This window comes from Hetaerina americana, unplaced genomic scaffold (assembly GCF_022747635.1).
Source record: "Hetaerina americana unplaced genomic scaffold, ioHetAmer1.1.p SCAF_62, whole genome shotgun sequence".
Classification (NCBI taxonomy): Eukaryota; Metazoa; Arthropoda; class Insecta; order Odonata; family Calopterygidae; genus Hetaerina; species Hetaerina americana.
Genome location: NW_027287228.1, coordinates 2,717,343 through 2,739,463, shown reverse-complemented (window position 1 = coordinate 2,739,463; position 22,121 = coordinate 2,717,343). Strand labels below are relative to the sequence as shown.

The following is a 22,121-nucleotide window of genomic DNA, read 5'->3' as shown; positions in this document are numbered from 1 at the left end:
TGAGACATGTACAGTTTGCGGATTAGCCTCCTTTCCCTCCAATCTATTCCTATTTTCTGCAGAATACTCATTAGTTTTTCCCAATTAACTTTATCAAACCCTTTTTCAAAATCTACGAAACAGGCAAATACCTCCTGGTTGTGTTCTATATTCCTCTCGATTAATAATCTCATTACTACAAAGGCATCACGTGTACCTCTCCCCTTCCTAAACCCAAACTGGTCATCCCCTAAGTAATCATTTGCCCTACTCTCAATCCTTTTGTTTATGATCCGGAGAACAACTTTTGCTGCGTGGGATACCAAACTAATTGTCCTGTAGTCCTCACATGACGTGGCCTTTGCCTTTTTCGGAATAGGAACTAAAACTGATCTCACAAAGTCTTCCGTCCAGATACCTTCCTCATAAATACTACGAATCAGCCCATATAGCCTCTTCCTCCCACATTTTCCTAAACATTTCAATAGTTCCGCGGGAATGTTATCCACCCCCACGGCCTTATTTAGTTTCATCTCCCTTAATGCCCTTTCTATCTCATTGTCTAGTATGCCTGGACCTAAGCTATCATCCTCCACGTCATGCTCATTTTCTATGTCTAACTTTGTAGGTCTAAGTTCTTTACTGTACAGTTCTTCTATATATTCCTTCCCTCTCTTTTGGATCTTTCCTGTGTCAACTTTTACCTTACCCGCCTTAACTCTAACTGTTAGCATAGATCTCCTTTCTTACTTCCCAATAACGCTTTAACTTTGCTGCACAGCGCACCGATTTCACTCTTCCTCTGCAGACTTTCCATATCCTCGCACTGCGTCTTCCACCAAGTTTCTTTTGCTTTATTTGTTACCTTCTTCAAATTATTGTTTAATTCTTTGTACTTCATTTTGCCTAATTCTATATTTAAATTCTTCCATTTTTGCCTCTCATCCATCTTTGTAATCATCTCATCTGTGATCCATGGTTTCCTAGTCCTTTTAGCGTTAATGGTTCCAATAGTGTCTTTTACGGCTTTGGACAACCCTTTCTTGATACTCCCCCTTTCTTCTTCAATAGTACTTAGCTCTTTACCATCCCCATGCTTTCCTCTACCGCCTGTTTGTACTCCTTCCTTTTCAAACCATGTAATGCTTCTACATTCCATTTTCTGACTCGCCGTCCCTGCCTTATCTTTTTGAAACGGACGCTACATTTCATAACAATTAAATTGTGGTCAGAGTCTGCATCCGCTCCCGGGAAACTGTGCGAATTTATCACACTGTTCCTAAACCTGTGTCTAACCAGAATATAATCTAGCTGATACCTTTCTAAGTCACCTGGCATTTTCCACGTATACCTGCGTCTTTTGTGGTGTCTAAACCAAGTGTTGGGGATAACTAACCCCTTTCTCCTGCAGAACTCAACTGCTTTGTCCCCGCGGTCATTCCTTGTGCCTATACCGTAGTCCCCGACCTCGTCACCATCTCTTCCTTCGCCTACTGTCGTATTCCAATCCCCCATCGCTATCAAACGTTTCCCTGCAGGAACAAATGCAATTATGTCCTCTAACTGATCGTATATCCTATCAACCTCTTCTTCCTTGTGGTTGCTCAGTGGCATGTATACCTGAATAATAACCAAGTCCGTCGGTTCTGCTTTTATCTCTAGCTTTTATCTATATTAGTATTCTATCCGTTACCTGCTCTATGTTGACTACGCTTCTTCCTACCTCTCCATTTAATACTATGGCAACCCCTCGTTGGCTCTCGTCCCTGCCGCTGTATATCATTCTATACTGATGACTCCAGTAATCCCCGGTATCCTTCCATCTCACCTTGCATAGACCTAAAATATCTATTTTCCCCATTTCCATCTCATGCTTGATATTCTCCAGTTTCCCTGTCCTCATCAGTGTCCTAACATTCCACGTTCCTATTCTAACTAATATGGTCTTCTTCTTCTGCATCTTCTGTCCTGCTGCTGCTGGTTTTCCCTTGCAAGGGTTTCGTGGGATGACGCCCGCGGAAGCCTTGCCTCCCCCGCTGCCGGGCACGACACACGGCCGATTGGGCCAAGCCCCGTAGTTGCCAAGACTCAAAATCTCTGTATTGTAAATCATATTTATCTTGGAAATGATAATTGAGGTGGTTTCCCGTTACCTTCCTCAATAGTGTTTTTAACGTGACAAAATCACTTACTGACCGCCCCACTGGGATCAGATGCCATTGCGGCCGCCTCACTGAGGAACAGATGCTGTGCTGACTACCTTTTGACTGGCTCCTAACCTTTGACCTATCTGGCATAGGTGACCCTACCAGGAACAATAATTATTACTCCCGCCAGCACAGCTCTAGGGGTCAGCTGAACGCACAAGCCCTTCCACCACGTCAAGGTTGTAGTCCGGGGAAGGATATACATATATATGCATATATATATATACATATATATATAATATATAATATATATATAATATATATATATAATATATTATATATATATGTATATATATATTATACTAGGCAAAGAGGCTTTCACAAGGAGGAGGGAGTTGATGACAGGGACGTTGAGTAAGGATGTTAAGAAAAGACTCGTAAAAACTTTGATATGGAGCGTAGCTATGTACAGTGCGGAAACGTGGTCATTGAAGCAGGAGGATAGACGTAGATCGTAGGCCTTTGAAATGTGGGTGTGGAGAAGAATGGAGAAGGTGAAATGGACAGAGAAGAAAACAAATGAAGAATTACTTGGTATGGTGGGCGAAGAGAGGGGTTTGTTGGGAGCAATCCTATGGAGGCAGGAAAAGTGGATGAAAGGGATCTTGGCCCGCAGTGGGATGTTGAAGACTGTATTTGAGGGTAGAATGTTGGGCAAAAGAGGAAAGGGAAGGAACAGGATAGGGATGTTGGACGGGATGAAGGGAGGAAGAAAGTACTCAGAGATGAAGAGGGACCTGATATAGAGTGATGGATTTTGTGTTTTGTTAGGAGTAATATAATATTTGTTTGTTAGTTGTGTCCATCCAAAAACCTACCTTAACTGGTAGATTATCTTAAAAAAAAAATATATATATATATATATATATATATATATATATATATATATATATATATATATATATATATATATATATATATATATATATATATACACGAGGGTCATCCGGAAAGTAGTACCCGTTCGTGAAATAAAAAGACAAAAGTAAATATTAACAAACATAAAAAATTTAATCGAAAGAGGATACTTTAAACTACTTCTCAACATAATCTCCAAGCAAATTAAGGCATTTGTCATAACGTGTGACAAGTTTCTGTATTCCTGCTGCATAGTCCTTCGCCGCCAGCTCATTGAGATACGCGAGGGACCCATCTTGCACAAATTTTTGCATAATGCAGATGGTGTTTAACAATTTCATGAACAATTGTTCGAGAAACATTGGGAAAATGCTCACAGATGTCATCAATTGTGACGCGCCGATCGTTCCTCACGAATTCGTCAACTGAGCTCACCAGTTGGTCTGTAATGACAGACGGTCTCCCCGAACGCTCATCGTCGTGTGTGTTCCCCCTCCCCATGTTGAAGTTGCGACACCACCGCCGAACAGACGACTCGTCCATTACATTGTCTCCATACACCTCCTTTAATTGGCGATGAATATCACATGGGCGAACGTTTCTTGCATTGAGGAATTTAATCACTGCCCTCACTTCACAACTGGCGGCGTTCTCAATTTTTTTAAACATTGTAAACAATCACAGAAACAACACAGGCAATGCTAGCGTCACGCAACTTGGCTCAGAGAAGGCAGACAAGCCACTGAAGCTATCTGACCTCGTCCAGCGGCTACTCGCGTCGTCAGCACTTCATGCGGCACGAACGGGTACTACTTTCCGGATGACCCTCGTATATATATCTTTATACATATATGTGTGTGTGTGTGTGCATATATACAGGGTTGCACCCAAAAGTGGTAGGACTAATTTTTTTACAAGAATTTTATTGACGATATACTTACATCGACTTATTAATCTTCAAAGTATGCTCCTTGAGCTGCTACACACTCAGTATAACGTTGCTCCCATTCCCCGTACGCCTGCTGGAAATTTTCTTTGGGGATGCCGTTGATGACCCTCGTCGAAGCCTCTTGAACGGCCTTTATAGAGTCAAAACGTCGTCTCTTCAGCTGTCTTTTCATCAGGGGGAAGAAGAAGAAGTCCGGTGGTGCCGGATCGGGAGAATAGGGCGGGTGCAGCAATGTGGCAATGCCGTATTTGGCCAGGAGCTGTCTGACGACACTCAGAATTTTCGGCACCATCTTGGCGCACACCTTGCGAATGGCCAAATCCTGTGAAATAATGCGTTGGACGTTGGATGCAGACAGACCCAACTGGTCTGCAATTTCTTCACTGGTTAAGCGTCAGTCTGTGTTCAGCAGTGTCCTCACTCTGTCCACATTCGTGTCGGTTCTTGCCGTCGACGGCCGTCCGGAGCGATGGTCGTCTTCAACGAGCTCCCTACCCTCTTTAAACAACTTGTGCCACTCAAATACTGTGGAACGGCTTAAGGCAAGTGTCCCCATAAGCCTGCTTGATCATATCGAGGGTCTAAAGTGTTGTCTTCCCGAGTTTCGCACAAAACTTCACGGAATAACGTTGCTCTAAATTCAGATTCATTTTGTTTTTCGACGCGGACAAAAAACTTGCTTCACTAAAAACGGTGTCCTCACTCAACGACAGCCCGCAGGCAACTGAGGTTGGCATTGGTCTGTTGCTAAGAGCCCCCTCCACCTTACCCTGCCAGGCAGACCCCCCTCCACCGCTCCGTTCGCGCCAGAGAAAATCAGTTCTACCACTTTTGGGTGCGACCCTGTATAGTTCTTTTTCTTTTCGATGTGCAAAATAACTTATGGAGAGTTATTGTGATGAAAAAAAGAGGTGTTAAATGTGAAAGGATTTTTTGAAGCATTATTTTGGTAATAATTGACCAGGCACAACTTATGGCATATTGTTGTAAAAATTCATGAAAAAACAGTTTTCATAATATATATTGATTGAGAATGCTTTGAAAGCAAATACTGATGCCAGAGAACTAATAGATAGGTGATTGCTTCAATAAGAAAATTATGGGGTTTCTTTGCAAAGCATATTGATGACTTAAATTGATAAAAATTACTCAATTAGGAATCCTTTCAATTGAATGGCAATGAGATGATCTCGACAGAATAGGGTAAATAATGTTGGCAAGTACAGGGACAGAAATATTAGGCATTCAGAATGACATGAAAGGATATAGACGGTATGCGGAGCTGAGAAATGATTAAATGTTGCATACTGTTATGGCATTCACACAGTTTAGTATTAGGGCTTCCAAATGTAGCAGTCACTCTCAAAGAGACCAAAGTTATGCACTGTGATTTTGCCTTGATCATTCAAAAGCCAACTCTGATTTGTCAGCTATTTTTGTCATTTGAATTAAGAATATTTTATTTCCACAGAGCTTTGTGTCAGTTGAATATTTTCAACCCTTTGGCCAACTATTCAGGAAGCTTCATTAGACAAGAATATTCAGACTCCTATGCATTGAAAAGAGGCCCAAATTATTAAGCAGCACTAGCAACAGTATCTTCTTGATTCCAGCACCGAGTAATGTGAAAAATTAGTTCAAGTTTCCATCATTATGATGAGGTGACTGCGGCATGGTTACGGCATCCCACTCACCAGGAACAGCCGTGGTGGTTGCGCTTCGCCTCAGAATGCCCTCGGCCCTTCCCTCGTCCTCGTCCTTCTCCGAGGACAAACTGCAGCGGGGGCTGGTGCGCACAGGAATGGGGATCTTGCTCTTAGGCCTTCGGATGACGGGGGTCTCCTGGGGTGTGGGCTGTGCCGCTGCCGCGGGCGGGGGTAGGAGGAAGGCTCCACCCCCACCACCCTCCTCCTCCAGGGAAGAGTCGGCACCATTCCGGGATGATGCCAGCCGTGCCACGGCATCAAAGTAGATGGAGGGGTCCTCGTGAGCTGGTGTCTTTGGAGTGGGTGGTGCCGGTGAGGTGGAGGCCTTCAGGATTCCCCTGGGCTGCCGTGGTGGTGCCGACTCTGATGATCGGGCCCCTCCGGCACACGACTCGACGACGGCCGAGCCCTCCGCCCGATCAAGCACTCGTATCTCGAGGCGCCCTTCTACGGCACCTGCCTCCTCCTCCTCCTCTTCATCCCCTTCCTCCCCACCTACGGTAGCCCTCTCCTCACAACCGGTCGATGCAAATTGGATACCCTTCATGAAAAGGCACGGCGTTGAAAACTTTACATCCATCATGGAGCAAAACCAAGGCAAACCAACCCTGCTCCATTGTCTAATCATTCGTAAGGTGCCAATCCTATACTCATTAATGTTGATTTTTATGACACTCTTCATTTCGATATTTCAGCCAGCTAGGTGGCCATGATCAGGAGTAAGAGTTGGGAAGTGGAGAAGAAAAAAGTAATGTGCTACTGCCCCTCGTCAAGTCAGTCACCTAGTTGACTGAAAGTTCCGCATAGAGTTCCACAAAAAATCAATACTTGCTATGGGATTGACACCTTACAAACTCACAGCTAATGGCTCACACCCCTCTTCTCTTCATTCCATAAATTACTATTGACAGGTATGCACGAAAAACCAAATGCCACATTCCCAGGCTGAGAACACGCACATAATTGAAATGGTATCCAAACAAAATGGTAACCAACAAATATTTCCAAGAGGACGGACTAATCATTAGCACCTCATCCCTAAAATATTAATGGGCTATGAATTCAATAATTGGCTGGTTATAGACTTTCAAGACATCCTGTTGCCTGTCATTACCTTCACCATTTCATGATCAATTGCCATTTCACTTCAAAATACAGAAAACTCTCAATTATGCATGTGCTAATGGATGCATGATGAAGCTGGGACAATTGAAAAACCAAAACACAGGTAGCATAGATATGGTTGTCAAATAAACAGATATAAATAGAAAAACTCTCCTTTTTCATTTTGTGTGATTTATTAGAGTATTTTAGAAATGGAAAATGCATTGTTCCCATTTTCCAGCCATATTTTCAAGGGTAGGATTATATATTTACAAGAACACGGAACTGTCATAAAGCAAGGAGCTAGAACGTATTTTCCCTGGAAAGCGAAGCCAATAATGTAGCCGGGAATAAACATATGGATTCAAATTTTCCATTTGATACCCATTAAAATAATGCAGTGTAGATAGTTAATGACTTCTTTGTTGAGTAGTACACCTATACCTTACAGTAGAATATGAAATTCTCAAGGCTAATGAATGCAAGGAAAACGATATTGATAGGGAGGTATTGGTATGGTATGGTATTGATAGTGCAAAAAAGTTTGAGTTAAAACATTACATACACTAATATATTTTGATTTTTTGAAATTAAAAGCTTTCAAGAAGTTGAAGCATCAAAACTTTTTTTTTGAAGTACGTCAAAGTTTCAGGGAATGCAATCACCTTTCCTTTTGTAATTTCATTAAAACTCAAAGCTATTTGAGAGATAGAGTGGCATGGGTAATCTGCAAACCAGATAATCGGGTGTTTGCTGTATTCCAGATGGTTGAAATGCATACTCAAAAATTCCTGGTTTTGTGCTGTGATTCCCAAACATTTTCCAGATCTCCTCAAAGTGTGGGGAGTCTTCAGCTTTGAAGAAGCCAGCAGCCGTGAAGTCAATGCTAGTGCAAGCTGCATGGCATTAATGAAGAAACTCACTTTAATACTTAAAGTATAATAAGTGGCAAATTCTGCCCTTTAATAAATGAAAATTATCATTACTTAAAACAAAGCCTGTGCATGTAAAATTATACATATAAAAACCTTCCTCCAGTAAAAATTAAAGATGAAGGTACAAAAAAATATTAAAACACCAAAAAGCACAGCATTAAAATCAAAGGAATCACTGAGACGAAAAACAAAGCTATGAAAAATGAGTCCAAAAATGAAGACATCGAAGAGAAACTGAAGAATTGCACAGGATTCACCGATAATAACCAACTGATTAGGAAACCAGTTAAGATTCTCCCTTGAATGGCATCATATGCTGTTAAATCAAGCATTACACCAGATGATCTTAAGGAAGGTTTGAGGAACCAAAATGATCTATCTGCAGATAGCCACGTGAAAGCATTGTTTAAATTTGGGAAAAGAGATGAACAAACAGCAAACTGGGTAGTCGAGGTAGACCCCAAGAGCAGAAAGAAGAGTTGCTAAATAGAGAAACAGCTTTCACTGAGTTAAGCTCGTATAGAGTGAAGGACTTCATTGGAGCAACGAGGTGCTTCAAATGCCAAAAGTTCGGGCACAATGCCAAAAAATTCCATACAGACCAGGGTGTTTGTGACCATTGCTCCGAAAACCATGATTCCAGGAAATGTAACCCTTTAGAAAAACCACCTTGCTGTATAAATTGCAAGAAAGCAGACATAAAAGATTGTAGCCCCAAAGCCAGTGATGAGAAATTCCCTTGCCTAAAGAAGGCAATAAAATGAATCGTAGAGCTAATCAATTATGGAGACTAAAAACCACATCATATAATATAGGGTATATCAATGTTCAACGAGCAAAGGCCAATACTAATGAATTGAGAAAAATTGCAACACATCTTTGGCTAGGTATTATATTGATGTAGGAACCATATGTGTGAACCACAGCGAAAGTTATGAAAGAGAATGGAAAATCCCAGGATTCGGAGCGCAAACGTGCATTACACGAGCAAATGCCAAAGAAATGTTCTTTGCAAGCATCATGCTCTTCAACAAAAGTAATGATTTCTTGAGTCTTGAGTACTGTACAAAACACCACTTCGCAGCCACGGAAAGTCGGGCTAATAGGTAAACACTGATACTGATTTTTGGATAAATGCCACCATCGGAGGACATTGAAGAGTACATTACAAAATTAAAGGGCATGATACAGAAATTCAAAAATAATAGGATACTAGCCAAAATAGCCTCTAACGCAAAGAATGAAATATGGTTCAGTAAGGAAACCAATGACCGTGGCAGGGCATTGGAGGACTTAATAGCTTCCGAGGATCTGTATATAATAAACGAACCGGGGCAACCATACACGTTTAGTTCGACAATAGGCTGCTCAAATATAGACCTAACCATCAGTAACTCGGCATTAGTACGAGACGTGTACAGATGGGAGGTTCATGCCGAACTATCAATCAGCGATCACAGATTAGTCACATACCAGATTGGCATGACTACAGAAAATGACAGCTATCATCAAGAAAGAATAAATATCGGTGCAAGAAATTTATAGAGATATTATTACAGAGCACTTGGTACAAATGTGAATTGTTGCCATAGGATCCGAGTAACAACAACATTAATGCTCGAGTTAGATCTCTTAAGGAGGCACTGCAAGGTTCCGCTCTGGCCTCGATCCACTGGACCAGAACACGATGAAACGAAACAGTGTAGTGGAATGAGAAACTTCACAGGCTTAAAATATATTGTAGAAATCTACGGAGAACCTACCAGAAAAGAATATACCATCAACAAAAGAAGATACTTTGAGGCAAAGAAGAACTATCATGTGCAAAAGAGCAAGGAAAAAACCTGGGAGAAATTCTTGCTGTCAAATATTGAGGAAAACCCTTGGGGGTTAATATATAAAATCGCGAGAGAAAAATTTAAAACCCTACCAGCATACTCAGCTAAGACCAACGCCAGAGGGGAGCTTCTATTCCTGGACGAAACCATTTCCAGCATCATCAACACGCTAGTGCCGGATGACACAGCAGAAAATGAAACTGAAGAGCAAAAAGTAATTAGGCGTGAGGCTAACCTCCCTTGTCTGCAAAGTACGGAGATAGATATCACCGATGAGGAAGTTAGAACCGCGATTAAAGAGATGAAAATGAAAAAGGCCCCAGGCTTTGATGGCATAAACGCTGCATTGATCAAAGCAGCAGAGCCGTTAATCCTCAACTATTTAACTAGATTGCTACAGGACTGTTGCAGAAACAAGTACTTCCCTGCGGCATGGAAAAAGGGTGTCCTATGCACCATCTTGAAATCTCAAGAAAAAGACCCTTCTTACCCTAAAGCTTACAGACCCAGAACACTACTACCCAAAATGGGGAAAATTTTCGAAAGAATCATCAAAATGAAAATTGAGGAAGCAGTTGGTGAGGAGGATCCACCACAGCCGATGCAATGAAACTGCTGCTAGAAATCAAAACTCCTAAATATAAGGTGGCCTTAGTCATAGATTATGAAGCAGCATTTGACCCATTGCATAAAGCAACTCAAAAGTATGAAATGAAAAATAGTAACTTTGCGATTCCACTGACAAATTTTTATTACGAGACGACCCGGATATAAACTCAAAAGTTATAAAATCCTGGGACCAATAGTATAACTTACTAAAAAGTATTTCTTGAAAAGAACAACAAGAATACAACTAAATAACTTGGAAGCTGAAAAAACCATTACAAAAGGGGCACCACAGGGATCCATTATTGGTCCTTTACTTCAGAACATTGCAGTGAACGATTTACTGAATCAACAACCCCTTCCTGAAAACTGCAGATGGACGGGCTCGGCCACTGCTGTTGTGATCACAATGCCTGCAAATTCCAGGAGAGAAATAGAAAACATCGCAAAGGAATGTTGCCATATAATGGAGTCATGGAGTGCGAAAGTGAAATTAAAAATTTCTGTTAATAAGACCAAATACATCGTGCTCGGGAAAAAATTGCTACGAAACCCAACAATAAATATCTATAGTCAAAACATCAAAAGAACGCCCACATTCAGATACATGGGTATTGAATTTGATGACAGACTAACATTCCAAGAACACACAAATTATGCAGCAGGAAAGGTCAAGAAAATATTTAAGAACTTAAGAAGGCTGTGCAGACACAGATTTGGCAACACCACTAATAGCCTAACAACTATATTTAACGGAGTCACCATCCCGATATTGGCATACAGCCATGAAGTCAGAATCCGGAGAAAACTGGAGGAAGCCCAAAGATCTTGCCTGATTGCAATATCCGGGAGCTACAATACGGTCTGTGATGAAACTGTACAAATAATAACTGGGATACAGCCGATAACATTCTCAATAGAGGAAAGAAGAATCAACTCATGGATGTGGCAGATGGAAGAGGCTACTCTAGGAGATGTAACTTTGTCTCCAACTGAGAAGTGGAGCAGGAACAGGAAGGTTAGAAGAGCTTATTTCCTGAAGAAATGGGAACGGGAATGGGAAACATTAGGAAAGGGGCCAAAAAAACAACCAGACAATTCCAACCTAGTGAGAAGGAAAGAATGAAGATCAACTTTAAAACTTACCCAGGAATTACGCAAATTTTAACAGGACTCTAGGAGTTTAGATCATACCTCAAAAAAATAGGGTAAAAAAAGGAGGGGAGGTGTGAATGCGTGATGGAGGAGGAGGACAGGGCAATATGCACAGAGGGAGTCCTTTATTTAGTCCCAATGTCGAGGAAAGATGCCAACTGGAAGCTACCCTTGGTTATTTGCATAACGCCCAATAAATTGGGAAATATCTATACAAGGAACCGATTAGGAAAATATTGGATAGATTTATCAACAACAGATTAAAGCGGGAACGTGGAGAGCGACGGAAAGGAAGAGCATGTAACTCATATTTTGTAAAAAATGAAAGGAATTTTATCGAAGGCGTTCAAGTCGACTGACGTAACGTCTCTGGAGGCAGGGAAGTTGATGCTTGGAGTTCGGTAAACTGCAGAAAATACTACCGCAACACATTTCACGGGAACCCATTGATATACTGCAAGAATTTCAGAGTAAGATTTCCTTAACGCTTGTTGGCATTTTAATGGCTGGATGCCTTTGGATGTCCTGCGTTACCGCTAATTCAATGAAATTTCTTTCATTTTATCTTACAGACTGGAGAACAAAATTAAAATGTTCACATTTGAAAATAAATACATACGTAAAAATGATTACTAGTGCACAGTATGTAGCACACATTTGCATTAGTTAGAATAATGGTTTTCCACAAATACATTTGAAATACTTTGTACAATACCATGCAACAGTTTCAGAGAGTAATAATCATTCACCTTGATCTTTTTAAACTTTGAAATTGTTGCATTGTGAAGCAAATTAGAGGATAACCCTTAAAAAGTTACTGCCTTGGAACCTCCCACGGTTTCTTAGGATACTTTGTGCATATTGGTCTCTCAAAATTGTTATATTGCCAGTTGATTTGTGCTGTCCATGAGATGTATAATAATACATACTTTTGACTTATTGCACTGGTAACATGAAAATACTGAACTTAAAAAGAGTTTTCCAATTTCTCCATTCAATGGCACCTTCATAGGCTGAATCGGCCACTCTAAACCTCTGGGAGTTTAAAGAGATATTGATATTTTGCTTTGTTTATTTCAGATACTATGACATGAAAATGGCACTGGGTTTATGACACAATAACATTGGTTTTGGGAAAATTAAAATCACTTTCTACAGTAAAATAAACCCACCTTTTGCAAGGATCTCTATCAAATTCAGGGTGACTATTAGTAAACTTTTATTAGGAATAAACCATAGTCTTTGTGCAGGAAATTTCATGTTATGAATTGACAAACTTTGTTGAATAGCGACTATTTCTGTTGACTAAGTTCCCCGGCTTGGCAGGCCCTGACATTGCTTGAAATAATCCTTACGATCATCTTATCACATAAACCCAACCCAAATTGCACATTTTCACTTTGGCAGCTATTATTACTTAATATCCTCCAATATTCATCCAAATGGCAGAATCATTTATGCAAAAGTGTTAAGGCCTGGTTTCAACAGCAGTCAATGATGGAAATATCATTCTGAAATACTTCACGCATTCAAGAATTGTAATTCAATTTTCATTTAAAAAACCATTTATTACCTACCCTTCCTAAAAAGAGCAAATTAACATTTGAGGTGAGAAACTGCTCCAAATTACGTCATCTGCACTCAGACAACCATTAACAATTGGCATGTGTTTAACCTTTCGCAAAAGCAATCTAGCAGTGGATTAAAATACTCACGGGTAAACTTCGTATCCTCTTCATGGATGATTTTTCGTCTTCCTTTGGTGGCTGCCTGACGCCAACATTCCTCATAATATCCAACTCATACGTAGCTTCATCAAAAGCTACAACCTGCAGAAGAGGAGGCTCAAGTCCTTCCCTGAAAGAAACAGAACATCAATAAATACCATCATACTTGGCCGACTCTGGAGTCCAATACGTTTAATACTCCTGCTACCCTTGAATACTCATAGTAGATGCACAAAATAAGAGACAACCACATGTAGAACACCAAATGCCTTCAAAGTTACCAACATTGAACAAATCAGTCAATCATTTCAAGAAGTTCTCTCGGGTTTCCCACTGGGTCGGGTTGCAGTACACCGACGTTTCGAAGGCTGAAGTGAACTTCACCCTGAAGACGATGCCAGAGTCAGCCTTTGAAACGTCGGTGTACTGCAACCTGACCCGGTGGGAAACCCGAGAGAACTTCTTGAATACCATACGCCAGGAAAACCTGAGATCCTTCAGTCAATCATTGATTGAATAACATTGATACACGGGCATAAATATTGATACACTCTGACACAGTAACAAAAACGACTGAAAAATACTCAATGATTCCTCTGCATCTAACACTGATAACTGAAAAACAAAACAAACATATTGTAACTAATTTGTTGAGGAACTTGTTCATATTTACATTCATCAAAGTGTAAAACAAAATGTCCAAGATAGAAAACTTAAGGGGACTAATAGCATGTGACATTTATTTTCAACATTAAAGCAAATGGTACAGCTTTCATGTCTGTCATGCACGACCGGCAGTTCTATGGCTTGAATGGATTTGACGATTTCCTGTCATCTAGAAAATGCCCAGCAGATTATGGAGTTTAAAAACTGAGTAAATATGAAACAAGGTTAAAGAAAAACCATTAATCTTGGAAATGTTTAACACACTGCAGAATGAAAATTAATTTTTGCTAGGCCTTGTTTTAAAAGTAAACAAAATTTTACAACTCGAAATGCATACTCTCAAAATAATGAACAACTATACACCACATCTCGATTCTATCATCCACCCATCTTAGAAGACATCACTTGTACTTCATACTTTTAAAATTCGTGTTAACCAAATAATTAATGGAAAATTTAAATGTTATCTCGTTAATGAAGGCAGTGTACAATGCACTGACTGGCTGACTAAAATAGGCATCAAACTATAAACAGTAATCAACTCTAAGGTCACTTTGGTAGGTGATGGTAGACTTCACCCAGTACTAAGTCCAACATGGCATTGTGTCAAATTCACACATAGGCAGGGGTAATAATTTTTCATAAGCATTAAATTGCTACCGAAAGTTACACCACAATAATAGTTTTCCCACACATATTATTCTTAACAAAAGGCTACTAGTACACAGACCTTACCCTTCCGGGATGTCATTGGTCCTAAGAATGTTCTGTGTTTGTGTGTCCTGAATCCTATGTGTGTTCTGTGTACGCATGTCATTTTCCTGGGTTGCCTCATCACTTTGGAAGAGAGAATTGGTTTTCAGAATTTGAAAATTCACTGTAGCAAGAAGTTTCTCGAAATGCTTAACTATCACAAGGCACTTAAAATCTTATAAAGGGATCAAAGATTCATATTTTATAATGGCAAAATTGTTTCCTAAATTGAATATCTTTGGCATGCCTTATAGCACCCGTCATTTTTTGTTAATGATAAAATGCAAATGTTTGCGCATATAAGTAAACCGAGACCCAAATCATTTACACAAACTTTAACATAGAATAATATGTTACAAATTTAATGCTTGCAGGCAACTAAAATAAAACCCTGCATCAATTGATCCATGCATTAAATTTGTTTAACACCTTTGCTTCAGAATGGCTCTCACTTATTCACAACCCTAGAGTGAAAAGATCATATTTGCTCAGAGCACTAAAAAATACATCTCACATAACTTGCAGAAATACCAAAAGTGATGCTGATAAATGAGTGTATAAACAATAATTTTATTTCTTAAGTTAAATATTGAAATTTCTCAAATAATATTCTAAAATTCAACTGCATCATCGCATGATTAAAGTAAAACATTTCATCCATTAGTGCTAGCACAATGTAAGCACTCTTGTTTCCCTCATACTATTTTGGTAATAAAAATAGCAAAGAATGTTTCACATATCCACAAGGTCTGTATTTTAATGTATCACTTAACAGAAAGAAAAAAACTTATCATAACCCATGAGGATTTTTTATCATGCTAATTCGGTGTATCTTATATTCAGGAAGGCACCATTTTTTAAGTTAACGAAAGAATATTCTATTGTAGTTCAAAATAAATTCTTCATCAAAATCATAAAGCAGGAGTAATGAGAAATGTGGGCACTTTACCGAGCACAGACGGTTAGAGTCTATCATTCAAGGTCCTGATTTGACCACATAAGGTAGGTGTACAATCATAATTTTTGAATTTCCGCCGATTAAGCAGTGTGTTCAGGTTACACAAATGGATTTAGAGGACCCATTACTACTCCCTAATAGCTAAGATTATTCATGCACAATACAGCAATGGTAAAGAGTAAATTCTGAGCAATCCCCACTCTCCTAAAGTGGACTTTTGAGCTGACTTGAGTTGCTTTGGTCATTGAACTTGCCTCACAAGAGGAGTGTGTGGAAAAAGTGTACCGGGGCACATCCCTGACCAATGTCCTTTTCTTTTTTGGATGAGAAACAGATGGGAGAGAGGGTACGCAAGGTCACCTGATGTGAGGAGAGAGTTGTGGAAGGCTCCAGACCCTCGGGAGTATTCCTCGTAGTTCTTCAAACGCTTCAATACCTGCGATGGGGAGGCAAGACATCTTTGGAGCAGTGGGAGGTAGTTGGGGAGGGGCAACTTCATCCTGGAAAGATAATCCCAGAACCACACCACCCATGCTTAGCCTTGTTCAAGTTAGAAGTGAAAAAATACACTTGCACTGATGCACTTTTGAGGAGAGCTCATACCTTGGCGTCTTTGAAACATGATGAGTCCGTTAAGGCAGATGTAAAGCAGCCAGTCCCTTTACCATTCTGTAATTCCTATTCAATTATAAACAACAATTGATTAAAACACACCAACCCACGGGTGCCTTTGAAATGCAAAATTTAAAAAAAATATATCAAAATAGCATTCAAACATAGATGCATTCAAATCTATGTTTCACTAGATATCCACTGCACCAGAAAAAAAACCGATTGTTTTTTTACAGATATTTGAGAACCATTATACAATCCCAAAACTATGTATCATAAATTGAATCTTTTGAAAGGAAATTTTTGAAATTATCACAGCCAAATTAAATAGACAAACAATCAACCTGGAATTCCCTCCCCCCCAACAAATCCACATTATTTATAGGATAATTATTAATACCAAGTTTCAATTTTAAAAATGGTAGGTACAGTTACGGCTGTGGGTTTCAAATACACATGATTAAGGACTAGAGCTACAAAAATTTAATCAAATTAGATCAAATGTATTATCAAAATCCAATCGTGCATGAAAAACCCACAAGGACATGCGCATGCCTACTAATCTATTTTAAGTTTGCAATAAAACCATCCATTAAAAGCATTTAAATGCCACAGCAAGCATACCTACTACCATTACTTTTCACTAAGTTCATCACAGCATACCTACTGCTATTAAATGAGCAAAAGTATAAAATTCATACGTTGTCAAATTTGGAGAATAATGTTTCCATTGATTCCAAATAATACTACTTCTGAGCAGCTTGTATCAGAATATAACCAACCACTTCTTTAGCCAAACTCCTTTTGAAACAAGTGACCTCAGCTCTTCTCTTTAGCTTTGGCATTAACCTCAATACCATGCTATTAATTCCGCAGGACATTTTTACCTTCAGCAAGATAAAAATCTCAAAATACCTTTTCCTGAGACATTCAATATTGGGGTCAAGGTCACATTATTGGCAGCAGAGAAGTTATGCTTCCAGTAGTTACTGTTTTGGCGTTACAACAAAAAGCAACATGAATACTTGTCAATGTGTTTGCTGGATGACAAATGTAAAAAAACTCTCAGCAACGAATTAAAGAAGCCAAGAGAACCAAACACTCAAAATTTCATATACTCATGGATATTTCCTGAACCAGTGGCATCATTTATGAGCCAGTGCTTTAGTGGAGTTAATCACTCTTCTCTAAATTTATATATAATTTTATAAAATATCCTGATTGTGGCATGAACCTACCGACTTTTAAATAAATTTGGATGGCCAAAAGTGGAAGTTGACATATTCATGATAGCAATTGACCTCGAACAAAACTACTCTTTTACAAGTGAGATGGCAACTTTTTAAAAATTTTATTTCCATATTACTTCTAAAGTTTGTAGTGGAGCAGTGTTTGGTGCATAAGGAGTACGAGCAACAAACTGGTGCAATGATTCATGAATATTTTTCCAGAGTATATGCATGAATTTCTTAAATAAAAATAGAAAAAGTCCTATTCAGATGGTAAAATAGTAATACCTCGGGGTTGGCCATTCCTCATTTTCTATTGAATCTCCCGATAATTTTCTCATGCATCAGTTCAATCAAATCCCATACATTTTCGTTCAATTCCATAACATACACAAACAATGCACCACTCAGAGACTTTGGTGGCACATTTTCAGTTGCCAAATGTTACTTGCCGAGGTCATTGCGCACATGGATCGTGACCTTTACTTGGGTGTCTCCTGAGGGAGTCATCCTCCTTCATGAGCCATCTTCATTTGCCGGATCTTATCATAGCATTCCTGATGAAACAACTAACCTCAATCACCACGTCTTGACCAATTATAATATGGTGAAAGAAAAATTAATGCGCATTGTGTATCGGGTGTCAAATTGAATTTTAAACATTTACGAGTCCACTTATTTCATGAATGATTGACAGACTTTGGCAGTAGAAAATAAGAAAAATTCATTTTTGTCTTTCCCATTATTGATAGTCTATCCGTTGGAGGTAGTTCATCAAACACCTCTATGCAATTACATATCCTCATAGACTTTTGCAACATTTCAGGACCAAATGAACTCCTTTTTCCTCACAGATTGTCTCATTTACCTTCTCACTGTTCCTACCCTCAAAAAATTATCCCTTGATTAATACTGCCATTCCAGCTTGCAAACTACCAACCTCTCTGCTATTAATCCAGTTTCTCTCACCATTTCCTTCAACAACATCCATTTCTTCCCTTCTGCTGCATGTACATATTTCTTCCTCCACACATATCAAATATTTCATCCCAATTGATCTCCACGTCCACATCACAACAACCCATGTTCATACTCATTCCTCAAAGAAATCTGTGAACCATATTACGCAATGGCTAACAGAGGGCCATTATATCCTAGACCATGAGAAATTTATTCGCACCATAAAAATTTTTATAAAATCATATCTACGATATTTCATTTATTCATGATTTGTTACACGATCACAGAATACAGCGATTCATTTGAAAGTACAGTTAAGGGCTGCTTGAACTTTCTAATATTTCAACAGATACACTAATGAACCATTATTTAAACACTAATAAACACATTCATTCCCCAGCTTATCCTCTGTCAATAATCATTCAGCAAAGTTCAGAGGCTCAAACAATTTTTAGTCGCGTAAAAACATCCTAAAAAGCTAACTTATATCCCAAGAACCAATATCATCTCATTATCCAATCGTGAAAAAAATTATGAAAATTAAGACATCACGGGTGGAGCACTACATAAAAAAACTAGATACAGAACAAAATACCGGAACCTTTTAATGGTAAATTTCATGACTACATGAGCGAAAATTTCCACCAGTATACCACCTGGATGAATGCGAATTATATGAAGCAAGCCATGTACCAAGCAACAACCAGCCAAAGTCTATATGAAGTTGCTATTTACTATGTTCACTAAACAATGCGTGATACAGAATAGAATGAGACTAAAAAAAGATAGAATTTTCTGATATATGGCCGTTGATGCATCAATAATTCTTGTCATATCTACACATGTACTGGATGAAAAAAACAGAGAAGGAACTTGTGCTCTGATGGTATGTGCAGATTATATATACATACAAATATACACACACACACACATATATGTGCATATATATATATATACATATATATATATATATATATATATATATATATATATATATATATATATATATATATATACATATATTATATATATATGTATAATAATATATATATATATATATATATATATATATATATATATATATATATATATATATATATAATTATTATTATTAGGTAATCTACCGGTTAAGGTAGGTTTTTGGATGGACGTAATTACTAATTAAATAATTCGTGGCCCCTAGCAAAACACAACATCCTACTCTACATCAGGTCCCTCTTCAGCTCTGAGTACTTTCTTCCTCCCTTCATCCCGTCCAACATCCCTATCCTGTTCCTTCTCTTCCCTCGTTTGCCTAACATTCTCCCCTCAATTACAGTCTTCAACATCCCGCTGCCGGTCAATTCCCCCTTCAGCCACTTTTCCTGCCTCCATAGGATTTCCCCCAACAAACCCCTCTCTTCACCCACCATACCAAGTACTTCGTCGTTTGTTTTCTTCTCTGTCCATTTCACCTTCTCCATTCTTCCCCGCACCCACATTTCAAAAGCCTCCAGTCTACGTCTATCCTCCTGCTTCAATGACCACATTTCCGTGCCGTATATAGCTACGCTCCAAATTGAAGTTTTTACGAGTCTTTTCTTAACATCCTTGCTCAACATCCCTGTCATCAACTCCCTCCTCCTTGTGAAAGCCTCTTTGCCTAACGCAATTCTTCTCCTTACGTCCCTACTACTTAGATCGCGTTGGTCCAAAACACTTCTGAGATACGTAAACTGTTCTACCTGCTCTAGTTTTTGCCCTCCTATTTTAATGTTAAGCTTAGCCTTTTTCTTTCTAGAAACTTGCATAACCTTTGTTTTATTAATATTGATTCTCATCCCATACCTGTCGACCTGAAATTTCAATTCACTAAGCAATGCTTGCAGCCCCTTGGCTGTCTGGCAAACTAAAGCTTGGTCATCAGCAAACCTAACTACTTTTACCAATTCCCCGCCTACTTTCAGTCCTACCTCCTGTTCTTCCCATGCCTCTTTAATCATTTCCTCTGCATACAGGTTGAACAGGAATGGTGGTAGTGGGCAACCCTGCCTTACACCTCTTCCTAACACTGCTCATCCGGACTCCCCGTTCCCCAACCGCACCTGAGCAGTCTAAGACATGTACAGGTTGTGGATTAGCCTCCTTTCCCTCCAATCTATTCCTATTTTCTGCAATATACTCATTAGTTTTTCCCAAGTCACTCTGTCAAACGCTTTTTCGAAATCCACGAAACAGGCAAATACCTCCTGGTTGTGTTCAATATTCCTCTCGATTATTAATCTCTTTACTGCAATGGCATCATGCGTACATCTCCCCTTCCTAAACCCAAACTGATCATCCCCTTAGTAATCATTTGCCCTACTCTCAATCCTTCTGTTTATGATCCTAAAAACAACTTTAGCTGCATGGGATATCAAACTAATTGTCCTGTACTCCTCACATGATGTAGCCTTTACCTTTTTCGGTATAGGTACTAAAACGGATCTCACAAAGTCTTCCGGCCAGATTCCTTCCTCATAAATACTACGGATCAGCCCATATAGCCTCTTCCTCCCACATTTTCCTAAACATTTTAATAGTTCAGTGGGAATATTATCCACCCCCACGGCCTTATTTAGTTTCATCTCCCTTAATGCCCTTTCTATCTCATTGTCGAGTATGCCTGGACCTAAACTATCTTCCTCTACGTCATGTTCCTTTTCTATGTCTAACTTTGTAGGTCTAAGCTCTTTACTATACAGTTCTTCTATATATTCCTTCCATCTCTCTTGGATCTTTCCTGCGTCAACTATTACCTTACCCACCTTATCTCTTACTGCTATCGTTGATCTCCCTTTCTTACTTCCTGATAAAGATTTAACTTTCCTGTACAGCGCACCGATTTCACCCTTCCTCTGCAGACTTTCCATATCCTCGCACTGCGTCTTCCACCAAGTTTCCTTTGCTTTATTTGTTGCCCGCCTCAATTTATTGTTTGTTTCTTTGTACTTCATTTTGCCTAACTCTGTATTTACATTCTTCCATATTCTCCGCTTATCCATCGTTGTAATCATCTCATCCGCGATCCATGGTTTCCTAGTACTTTTGGCGTTATCGGTTCCAATAGTGTCTTTTGCGGCTTTAGACAACCCTTTCTTGATACTTTCCCTTTTTCTTCGATAGTACTCAGCTCTTTACCATTCTCCATGATTTCCTCTACCGCCTGTTTGTATTCCTTCCTTTTCAAACCATGTAATGCTTCTACATTCCATTTTAGAATCTGCGGCCCCTGCCTTATCTTTTTGAAATGGACGGTACATTTCATAACAATTAAATTGTGGTCAGAGTCCGCATCCGCTCCCGGGAAGCTGTGCGAATTTATCACACTGTTCTTAAACATGTGTCTAACCAGAATATAATCTAGCTAATACCTTTCTGAGTCACCTGGCATTTTCCACGTATACCTGCGTCTTTTGTGGTGTTTGTACCAAGTGTTGGTGATGACTAGCCCCTGTCTCCTGCAGAACTCAACTGCTTTCTCCCCGCGATCATTCCTCGTGCCTAAACCGTAGTCCCCCACCTCATCACCATCTCTTCCTTCGCCTACCGTCGCATTCCAATCCCCCATCACTATCATATGTTTCCCTGCAGGAACACACGCGATTATGTCCTCTAACTGATCTTTTATCCAATCGACCTCTTCTTCCTTATGGTTGCTCGGTTGCATGTATACCTGAATAATAACCAAGTTCGTTGGTTCTGCTTTTATCTCTACAAGAAATAATCTATCCGTTACTTGCTCTATGTTGACTATGCTTCTTCCTCCCCCTTCCTTTAAAACTATGGCAACCCCTTGTTGGCTCTCGTCCCCGCCGCTGTATAATATTCTATACTTATCACTTATCACTCCAGTAATCC

At 39.4% G+C, this 22,121-nt stretch overlaps 1 protein-coding gene across 10 annotated transcripts in view; it reads right to left on the bottom strand.

The window, feature by feature from the left end:
* Window positions 1-22,121, bottom strand: part of Asator (tau-tubulin kinase asator) — a 225,378-nt gene that overhangs the window by 15,881 nt on the left and 187,376 nt on the right. For all 10 annotated transcript variants that reach the window (XM_071594510.1, XM_071594504.1, XM_071594511.1 and 7 more), the window contains 4 exons: window positions 16,045-16,119; window positions 15,802-15,941; window positions 13,053-13,194; window positions 5,688-6,240 (listed from right to left, as the gene is read on the bottom strand). In XM_071594510.1, the coding sequence (XP_071450611.1) occupies window positions 5,688-6,240; window positions 13,053-13,194; window positions 15,802-15,941; window positions 16,045-16,119 (910 nt within the window). The remainder of the gene's footprint in view (window positions 1-5,687; window positions 6,241-13,052; window positions 13,195-15,801; window positions 15,942-16,044; window positions 16,120-22,121) is intronic.